Source organism: Lynx canadensis, chromosome D4 (genome assembly GCF_007474595.2).
Source record: "Lynx canadensis isolate LIC74 chromosome D4, mLynCan4.pri.v2, whole genome shotgun sequence".
Taxonomy (NCBI): domain Eukaryota; kingdom Metazoa; phylum Chordata; class Mammalia; order Carnivora; family Felidae; genus Lynx; species Lynx canadensis.
Window position 1 is genome coordinate 26,888,576 of NC_044315.2, and position 11,352 is coordinate 26,899,927.

General features: G+C 39.6%; 1 protein-coding gene across 1 annotated transcript in view; it reads right to left on the reverse strand.

The window, feature by feature from the left end:
• Positions 1-9,522, reverse strand: part of TUT7 (terminal uridylyl transferase 7) — a 61,191-nt gene extending 51,669 nt beyond the window's left edge. Inside the window, 7 exon segments of the mRNA XM_030292971.1 lie at positions 164-252; positions 1,853-2,030; positions 2,532-2,648; positions 2,961-3,142; positions 8,254-8,550; positions 8,553-8,803; positions 9,017-9,522. Coding sequence (XP_030148831.1) covers positions 164-252; positions 1,853-2,030; positions 2,532-2,648; positions 2,961-3,142; positions 8,254-8,550; positions 8,553-8,772 — 1,083 coding nt within the window. The 5' untranslated portion in view covers positions 8,773-8,803; positions 9,017-9,522.
• Positions 9,523-11,352: the final 1,830 nt, after the last annotated feature.

Sequence of the window (11,352 nt, forward strand, 5' to 3'; positions counted from 1 at the left end):
AGGCAGAAGAGCATAAAACTTGAAATTTTAGGGAAAAAAAGCTGCCACCAATACATTTACACTATCTTCAAATATCTAAAATATATCAATACATAGCTCATATTTGAAAAAAAGAATTTCCATACCACTCTGTGAAAATTCCAACATTTCATTTTGTACTTACAATGGCTGGAAATTGAATGTCGATGTTTACATCTGAATTTCTGAAACCCAATCTGCTACAGGATGACCCATATAATCTCAGAGAACAATCTGAAAAAAAAATTAAGTAAGTCATAAATAAAGTGAAATTTCTCAAAAGTCATAACAAAACACTGCTATTTCAGGAATGGAATCACCAATTAAAACTACACATGAAAGAAAGACAGTATTCAAGTCTGGCATAAACAAACTAAAAGGAATCGTTGACTCTCTGCTGTTGTCTTCATTTTTATTTTATGTAACAGGGAAGGCTATACTGTCTGTGGTTTAGCTTAACAGCCACGCTTTTCATGTCAAGTGTAAAACATGTCTAAAAAATTTCTAAATTATTACTTTTCATTTTGTGCAGAAAATACTATTTGCAATGATTTTTACAATGTGAAAGTCAAAAAGGGCTGCCTAACTTTGTCTCAGATCCATAAACTTGATAGTATATTAAAGAGTTAACGGAAACATTTTACCTTTTAGAAAACATGCATAGGTGTAATTTACTATAAAGATCATGTTCAGTAAAATAACCATAAAAATGACCTTCAACATAAGGTTACTTTTCAGTAGGAATACTCATTATGAACAAAAAAGCCCTTAACATAATATACTCTATTTCAGAAAACTTTTGAAAATAATTATATCACTGATATTAACTTAAAATGCTAGGCAATAAGCAATTCACTCTTCAGACGAAGGGGTGTGTGTGTGTGTGTGTGTGTGTGTGTGTGTGTCCTGCCTATATTTACATACAGCATTTTCCCTGCTAAGTTTTACTGTTTACTACCATTGTGCCAAAAAATTATTCCTTCTCATCAAGGGATTTTTTTTTTGTGGCATTTTTAAGGTTTGTTAAATCAAGTGATTTGAGTTTTAACAGTCTTCCGTGACAAAGTACATTCAGTTTTACAATGGAAATCTATGGCAAAAATTATTGAAATTACATATGCCTTTTCAGGAACTTGTCTACAATGTAAAGGATGAGACACAGAAATGATGAAATGAACAGATATCTGCCCTTTATTTTTATGAAAGTATACAGAAGCATGAATGATGTACTATATGAATGATTTTTCACTAGAACAAATAGTTCTATGGGTGATATGGTGATAAATTCTGAATAGTGATTCCAACTCTCACTGTGGGTCAGAATCACTTGTGGAGCTTTCTACAAAATAGTTTTCTCTGGCTCCACGGGCAAAACTTGGAAAATTAACCAACAGCACACAAGATCTATTACAAAATAGTTTTCAGAGCTCATTATAGATGTTGCAATTCTTTTGAAAAGTGGTTAAACAGAACTTTTCTGGTACATCTAACCTGGAAATTACTCAAATGTACTTCTTAACTCAAAATACTATGTCAATTTAAAGAGACAGGAAAGTAAACAAATATATGCACAAGGGATTCACAGTGCCCCAATAATATGGGGCATTTAAAGTACCTGTGTAAAATGAAATTCATAGTGAAAACAGGTTTAAAAACAATGCACGTAAATGTCTTTGTTACCTTAGGGAAAAGCCAGGAGAAACAAAAACACACAAAAAACTAAGAGCTTCAGGACACGGCAAATCAAGTTCTGTTAGATGAAAATCGCTACTCGTAGGAAAAATGAATGAGGTACTTTTAGGTAGCTAAATAGAAAAACAAATCTAGAAAATACCTGGTAACTTGTGTTGGAACACATTTTCCATGATACGTTTAATTTCTAGTCTCTGTTCCAAGTTCTCATTGTGTAAGCCAAACTCCTGTACCACTTTGTCAATGGCAATACCAATTGCATTTATCTGGGAGGGTGTAGGCGGGGGTAACGTAGTGAGCAACTCTTCCTCCTGCTTCTCCTTTTAAGATCAATATTGAGATTAAAAATGACTCACACAGTTTTTACCTTCTACCATTCACTGAGACAACACCCTGTAGAATACTCTGGAATTATTTTTCTTAGCTCTCCCTCTCACCTTAGCTGTGTTAGTCTTCATCTCATCAAACATATATACTTCTTTATGCATATAAAGTGATAACAGAAGACAGGAATTAGGAAAAAATGCAGGGAAAGAACATTAAAAGCAGCAATGACAAATTATTTGCTTTATTATGACTGGCATAAGGGCATATACCTATGTCCTATTAATGACTTCATTCATCCTGATACTGTTCTTAAAGAAATTCACAAGACTGTCCCGCAAAACATACCTGACCAATGTAAAGTATTTTGGCTAAAATAAATTCAATAATATAGTCATGTTATTAATATCACAGTCTTAAAGAGAGGAAAGTCAAAAGATGACAAGTAAAAACAACTGAAAAGTAAAACATATTTGTTTGGGTTACATTAAAGTTACCTTAATGTTTTTCTTGTGCCTCTTCTCTTTGATATGCTTATGGGCAAATGCAATGGATTCAATTAAAACATCACAAAGTTTGCAGGTGTACTTAGCTGTAGGGTAGTTTCTTGGTCGCTGTAATTCGAAGAGATTTATAGAGACATATATATGTATCTTCCAAAATACAGGCAAACAAAAATTAGCCAGAAATGATTTCCCTATCACTTTCAAAGCTGTTAATATATAATTGTCACTCTTTACTATCTTAATAGTCATTTTTTTTGAAGTAACTCTATTAAATCAAACTATCACTTTTATTTTTTAACCTGTAGTCCTTAAATACTAATAACTACAGTAGGATACCTGACTCCTCAAAGCACATATTCCCAATTACTAACACAGTTTAAACCAAGACAACGATTTTAAGTAACAAATAAAAGACATTACCCTTTTAAGCCTGTCAATGAAGTCTCTCTTTAATCGCTCCTCTGCCTGCTGTAAGCCCAGGAGCTCTTTCATTGAAAGCACAGACTCATCAATCACCGGGCCTTCCAAGTCTCCGTCCTGCTCATTTTCCTCATTTCTAGACCTCCGTGGCTTCCGAGGTCTGGATCTCTGCTTCTTGTTTTCTTAAGTTAGGGGGAAAATATTATTGGCAATATTGAATAATACTGCTCTGATGAAAAAGCAGACCGTACATATTTATGACGTAAATCATGTGATTATCAGAATGACATCTGAACACAGCAAAAGGAAAGCTCTTCCATGGATAAAATGCGTGAATATTCATTAACCACCTCATCTGGACACATCAGTCCTCAGAAATCCTCTTTTTGGAACACTGAAAAAGAATCCATTTCAACCAATGTGATTTTCTCATTTCTTCCTGGTGTGCTCCCATACTCAAGCAATAGTAAAAATTATCCTCTGAAGGCAAGCATACTTGGAATTCTAATATACCTAGTATGTCATAATTACAATGTTAATGTATCATATTCTAGTGTGCCTGTAAGTATACTTGCCATTCCAATGAAAACTATCCAATGCTAATGTATCATATTCTAGTGTGCCTATAAGTATACTTGCCATTCCAATGAAAACTATCCATATGTGCTTTCATTTTTTGTAAGTGAACAAGCTCAACAGAGCAAAGGACAACAGGGTATCTCCAAAGAAGTCAGAAATCAACTACATTCTTATCTGGAGTGAAAATCCATCATCTACTTGTAAATTTACCTTTCATGTGATTGGGCCCTCCTCCCATATTCATACAAGAAGTCCAGGCCAAAATTTTATTTACTGAGGACTAGTTCCCATCTTATCTTTACTTTCATTTTAGCTTCTTTAAACAGCCTGCACACTAAGCACATTTCAAAGAAAAACGAACAGTAGTTGGAAAAAAAGTTTTCTGTATGTACAGACTAATTCATTTAAACTCTGCTGTTCTACAAGCTTTGTAACTAATAAAACTTTTTTCTTTTAAACTTACAACTTTTCTATCTGGGAAACTGAAGATGACTGTGGGATTGATCTATAAACAATGGTTTTCAAGAGCTTTGATAACTTCTATCAAGCTCTGAAAATGAAGCTACCAATAATACATATGATCAAAATAAAACTCATTTCCCCAATTAAAATGGTGACAAATGGTTTGAATAATGTTTAAGTGGCTTATCAAAAATTAGTCTTTCAAAATAGAAATGTACTGAAAAGCCCTGCATGAACCAATTCCTAGGTCAAGTTTACAGTGGAACTCATTTCTTCTATGGCACTTACAATGAACCAGTTGACTGAAAAAAATTCTGAGTCAGAAAAGGGAGGTACAGGATCTCTAATTTGAAAAAAAGCTACTGTGAACAGCTCTAAAGAAAAAGTAGCAAGCATTGTGCTTAAAGTACCAGAAGGTGAATATATAGTGAAATTCTGTGAATAGCTTCTATAGTATAAGTGGCAATTAAAAGAAATTGAAGTATTAGGACAAATAGTTTCTTTAAAAAGGCAATCAAAATGGACCAAATAAAATACTAAAAGGTAGGTATCATTTGCAGACAAAAATCAGTCTACTTTAATACTTACCACTCCTCTACTCCCAATTAATTTATCATAATCTTTTAAGGACAGTGCTCTTGGTCTGCATGAACTTTTTTTTTTTTTTTTAAAGTTTTATTTTTGAGAAAGAGAGAGCAGGGGAGGGGCAGAGAGAGAGGGAGATGGAGAATCCCAAACAGGCTCCACACCATCAGTGCAGAGCCTGAGGCAGGGCTCAAACCCACGAACTGTGAGATCATGACCTGAGCCAAAACCAGGAGTTGGACACTTAGGACGCTTAACTGACTGAGCTACCCAGGTGCCCCGGTCTGCATAAACTTCTGAGACAAGAAATTCTTTTAACTTAGCTGTGTGTCTATTCACATGTAATTTGCCTATCATTACAAGGTCTACACTAAATAATTACATCTGTGATTTCAGTGTTCATAATAAGTTTCTTACTTTGACGCTCATTAGAGATTTACACTAATATGTGCAATACCCATTAGAAAAGTCCACATTAGCTTACAAAACTGTAATTGCTATGGAACCCAATTTCTTTAACTCCTCCCTTCTTGATCACAAAGGCTTCTCACCTATTTGCTGTCATTTTCCAGAGTGACTTCGATTTCCCTCCAAAGAGTACAATTAATTCCTTATTGCTTTTTTAAACATTTTATTTTCAAGGAATGTCTACACCCAACGTGAGACTCGAACTCACAACCCTGAGACCAAGAGTCCCACGCTCCACAGACTGAGCCAGCCAGGCACCCCATTCCTTGTTTTTATACAGAGAAGTGGATGGCTGCAGAAATTCAGATGATGATGACAGCAGCTGTCATTGCTGAGTATTTTTTTATGCGACAGATGCAATGCAAGCACTTTATGTGCACTGCCTCGTTTAATCCCTACAGTGATCCTGTCATAGATGCTAATGTTATCCCCATTGTACAGATGGGGAAAATGCTGGCCCAAGAAAATAACTTGGTTCAGGGACACATGACTAAATCAAAGTTAACAGGATTTGAAGTAAAGATTGAAGCATGGATGGAATTCTGAAATCCAGCCTTTTATCTAACAATGTAAGAACTGGAAAGAACTTACTAAAATCCATATCCATTCACATTTAGAACAGACCGTAACTGACAAGACAGTATCACCTTCTGAACTGAGTTTCACAGGACTACATGGTAAAAATAGCAAGTAAAATCTCATTGACAGGAATCTTGGAAGGATAAAGCTGGGTACTGCTAAAGAGTTCCCATAATTCGAGGAAGGCAACCTAGCTCATCTCATGTGTCTTGTAACATGAATTCTCTATATACACTATTCCAAGTCTCCCACATTTTATTTGCATATGGCCCATTATTCCATTCACAAAGGACATGTGTATTTGAGTGGATATTTTCCAGCTAAGATCACTAATGGCATTGTCCCAAATACATTACATTGGCAATCTAGGATATGTGAGGGATGAAGTACAGGGCGGTAACGTAGAACTGAAAGATAGAAAATAAGTATTAAAAAACAAAGCAACTCTAAGATAATTTTCATTATATCTTCTCACATCATTTAATGAGACCCTTGCTTATTAAGACATAATTCTGATTCAAGAAAATTTCAGTCCCTTTAACGAGATCCTTTTTAGGATCCTGAGTGCAGTGCAAAGTTTATACTTCAAATTGAATTTCTCTCTACAGTAAGCAATTTTATACCACAGCTTAAAATTATTTCCTTTCTGAAGATTTTCAAGGGCTAGAAGCTGAGCAGTCCTTCATTTAGCAAATGTGAAAGAACATACCTCTTTTTCATATGGAGAGAATATGGGGGTTTGGGGATTGCCTTCAATTAAAAGGATAGTAAAAGTATGTACTTCCTGTTCAAAACCACTTAAAAGCAACTTTTTTGGTTGCTTTTCAGACTAAACAAGAATACATATATAAGGCTTTCAGTCTGTTAACAGTCCCTATTAGTATTTGTCTGGTTGCAAACTTTCGTTCTATAAATCTTCTGTTTCTATAATGCTACTCAAGATCAACTTTTTTTTTTTTTTTTTTAAACTATTGGTAACTAAGTTAGAATGTCCATGTCCTACCTGGACACAGTAATACAAAAATACTTAAATGTACACAGACTTTTAAAAAGAAAAACACAAATCAAAAGTCAAGAAATTATCAATACATGTTCCGTTTCCCTCTGTCAAATTCAAGGTCCAGTGAGGCCGTTAATGGCCAGAGCAGCACAGTACTCAATTTCAGGTTCACTTCCTCATCTACCACCCAGCATAATCAGTCTGGATAAATTTAACCTTGCCAAGCCACAGCTGCCTGCTTTGCAAAATTGTGATTCTACCTTGATATATCACAACAGAGCACTGCATCAGACACTTCCTTCAAGTTCTTTCTAGCATCCTTTCTAGCTTCAACATTTATGAGGCCAAGATTTTCTCTCCTGACTGATTCCTTTGTAACACCTCATTCTGTTTGTACTCTTTGATACAAGGAATTTTCTCTTGCTTTTCCTACCTTAAGAAATATAAAACAGCACCTTTTCTCTCATTTAATACTATCAAAAGACCCTCTAAAAATAAGTGACATTTTCTCTGTTAAGTATTCTACATGTCCAGGTCACAAAATCAAACTCCTTACCAGTAAAATACAGAAATGTAAGCTGGCCACTGTGAGATAACATGAAAGAAAAAGGCCTCTGGACACCTAGGAGAGTGCCAATATTGCCTAGATGCATTTAAATTTAAAACAAACAAACAAACAAACAAACAACTTTAAAGTGCTGGCCAGTTTGCCACCCATTCTATATGGTCACTAAAAAAAGGCTACCAGCCAATAAATTTAAAAGCCCATTTTTCCAAGCATAATTTGCATTTTCAGACTAAATACTGTTTTACTTTTTCCTTCATATTTATGAGTTTATTTCATTTCAGTAATTATTGTCCATTAGATAATTTTCTTGTTTATAGAAATTATGGCTACATGGACAAAATCTACTATCCACCTTTGAGAAAAATGTATAAATAATCACTTTGGGGCAATTATTATCAAGCACACCTGGCCCTTAGAAATGGGTTTTGGTTCTACGGAAACTAAAAGGCAAAACTTATCTGTATTTCTGACTTTCGAAACTTAAAGTGTCCCAGTCTGTTTGCCGTGCAGCTCACTGTTGAGCAAAGAAAAAAAAAAATCCTGGACTATCCTCCTCTGGAGATCGATGCTCCCTCCAAAAGTCATATAATCCTCTGAGACAGGAAATCTATGTGGTCTATATTGTGTATTTACATCGAGTAAGATTTTTTTTTTTAGCTTTATATTCTGTCATTTATATTATGGACACATTCACTATTCAAATACAAAATTACAATACATAATTTAGAAAATACATATACACCACTCAGAAAATATGAAACAGTCCCCAGGGGGATATCATCACCCTCTTCTGTAGAAAGTACCAATGGGAAATATGTTTACCGAAGGAAAATGAGCCTCACGGCACAGTAAACTTTTAAAGAGACCAATACATGCAACGTGTTGAAGCTGCCCAAATGCCACGATTACAGTTCTTAAGAGTATTCGCATTAAATAAGCAGAGACTATGAAAAATTGGAACTGCATTGCTGAAAATAATAAACCTCATTTGGATGACAAAGAAAAGATACTGCGACTTTGGGCTTGTCACTTGACAAGTTGGAACACATTACCAGGGCTTCCTGCTTCCATTTCTGACATGGTTTCTAGGCTTGTCAAGTCTTTATGAAACAGTCGTCTTACAGTTCTGCAGCCTCGTCCATCCTGCCACCTATATCCATCTTCGCTTTCTTGAAAGGAGTCTTTTCTTGGTCGGTTTAGAACAGGAATTCTAGGTCCCGGTTTGAATTCCCTCCAGCTGTCTGAATTACCAGCAAGTTCATCAGAGAGCCATCTCTTACTCTGATCTTTGTGGTTGTCTTTCATCCAAGTGGGCTGACTGTAAATTGGGTTTTTAAATGCATAGGGATGCTGGAAACAGCATATGGTCCTTTTCTGGGGGTATTCCCATAGTTCCCTGGTGTTAATTTTTTTTTTGGAAGGCCTTTTTCCATTTTACTGCTATGGCCTTTAACACAGTCATCCATTATTAAATAATCTTGCTGGGGGTGAGCCCTTCTGAAATCCTCATCATCTATAGTTCCTCGGTCTTTAGCGCGTTTCACAAAATAAGGTTTTGCGGCATCTCCCATGGTCTTTGACTTCAGTTTTCTTACTCTGCACCTGGAAGAAGGCATTTTGGGAAATTATCAAACCATAACAAGATATCATACCAAGCATGTGAAATACCACACGTTTATTGCACAGGTGCTCAAAAGTCTGTAAGAAACTCTTCCTTTCCTAATTTCCATCACATCCTAATAATCAGCACATTACACCAAAAGTTGGGAGGCTTGCTTGAGTCCTATAATAGTCTCCATGAAAATTAGTACTTACTATTTAACGTGACGATTACATCTGTGACTAAGGGAAGCTCCCTACAGTCTTGAGAACTGCAGTATAAAAAAAAATGTTACTCACACCAAGTTGGTTGGCTTTACCTATAAAACAAAAGCGCTCCTCCACAAAACAAAACCAAACCCTCATCCCAAGCCTACGCTGTTAGAAAGCTCCGGAAACAGTCTTAAAAAAAAAAGTTGGCAATTACTTTTAAGTGTTATACAAAGTAACCAAAACTTTGTGTGAACGTAGCTCATCTCCTCTCAGCTTCACTTTTCTGTCCCTTCTCCGACCTCCAGGGAAGGGCTTCGGCTCCGCCTCACTACCACTATTCAGAACCACAGGCTTCGGTCGCCTGGGCTAAAGAGGGGCTCGCTCCCCACCAAGAGTCCCCTCTAGCGAAAGGGACTGGGTTTCCCACCAAGAGACAAGTCCAGCTCACCTCCCCAGTCCTCATTCTCTAACCCCAAACAAGTTTGGTTTTGTCAAGAACAGCATTTCTCCCTCTTCAACCCCCCCGTCTGATCGCCCCACCCCCGATCTGCCTCAGTTTCCACCCTTCGAGGCCGGAGGCAGAGAAAGAGGAGGCGTCCCCGCACTCCTGGCCACGAAGCCACCTCGGGGACCAGGAAGCAGGAAGTGACCTGCCTCCTCGATGGGGTTCCGGGGTCCCCCCGGCCGGCCAGGGGGCCGGGGTCGAGTGCCTCCACCCAAGTCCCTTCTTCTCCGGCGCCGGCAGGGTCTGACACAAAGTGAAGATGCGGACTCGAACCCGGGAGCTCAGTCCCCGCCGGCCTGGGGGCTCCCCGGTCCTCGCAACTGGGGCGAGGAGGCCGGCGGGGGAAGGAGCCAACGTTTCTCCCGGGCCGGGCCCGCCCTCTACTCCGGAGACGAGGGAACCCACCGGAGACCCACCCCGGAGGCGAGTCTGGGAGGGACGCGGGGAGAAGGCGCCCCGGAGCACTCACCACCTCCGCCGCGGTCCCCCGCCTCTTCCTGTCCCGGCCGGGCTCCCTCTCCGTGTTTTCCCTCGGCCCCACTTCCGGCGCTCAGCGCTGTCTCATTGTGCGCGATTCGAAGCCGGCGGTGCCCCCGCCCGAGCGCTCCGCCGCGCACGCCGGAAACGCGCGCTGCGCCCGCAGGGCCGCCCGCCGCCCCGCCCCCGCCTCCGCCCCGCCCCCGGCCCGCCCCGCCCGCTTCCGCCGCCGCCGCGGTCGCGCGCCCCCTCCGGGGCTCCGGCGTCGAGTCTGGCCGGGGTGCCCCGCTCCGCCCCTCCTCTCCTCTCCCGGGGCCGGCTTCCTAGGCCTCGCTAGCACCCGGGAGGCGCGGGCGAGCGAGTCTCTTGTGCTCCGCGGGAGGCGCGGAGCCCGGACGGCTCGTGCGCCGGCGGCTCGGCTTTGCCCCTGGATGCTCTTGGTTGCGGGCGAGTGCAGGGCAAGTGCAGCCTGAATGTGAGGCCTTGTAGCGCTCTTGCTGTTTTTTCTGACGATTACGATTTAGCGAGGTCTTAGAAATGCCCGCATCTAAGCCGTTCACCCAGATCTCAGTGTGGTCAAGGGAAATGCTTCGCTTTTTTCTTAGACTGGCTACGGATTTGTTTTACTGAACAACACAAAACCGTGTTTTCGAGAGTCTGTGTAATCGCAAAGGACGATCCGGGAGAACCATGCTCGAAATTTTGAAAGAAGAATGCACACCTGGCATTAGCAAACAACTCGGGGTTCCTTTTCTTTTCTTCTTTTGACCGTGTTACCTTCCTTGCTGTCTTGTTCTAAACGCTTTGAAAGCCTCGAACAGCTAATAAAATCAGGGAGTGTTGAGAAAAGTTGACAGTTTCGGTCTCTCTGCTTTTTAGGAGCATTTAAATTTAAATCCATGAGATGCTGCGGAGCAAAGGTCTTAGAATAATAATGGACACATAAGCCCTGGGTATTGTCAGGCACTGTTCTGAGGGCTTTACAAATATTAACTCTAATCTTCACAACAAGTCCTCCAGGAAAATACCATTATGCCCGTTCTAAAGATGGGGAAATAGTATTTATGGTAAAGTAAAGGGCGCTGCTGGAAACCACTTAATGAGGCAGAGTCCTTATTACTACTGTCTATGCTAAAGGTGATTTAAAACGTGTTGGTGCTACTTTTGTATAATGCCTTATCTAGATGCTTTGGGGTCTGAACAGACGTGAGAATCTAGCCAATAATCTGTCCGACAGGCAGACAATGGCTTTTAATAGGGTCTAAAGGGAGTGTAGTGATACATGAATACATTTATTATGGGACAGTAGCGTCACCACACCCAGTTGAGTAATTTTTATACAAAAGACCTGGTTGAG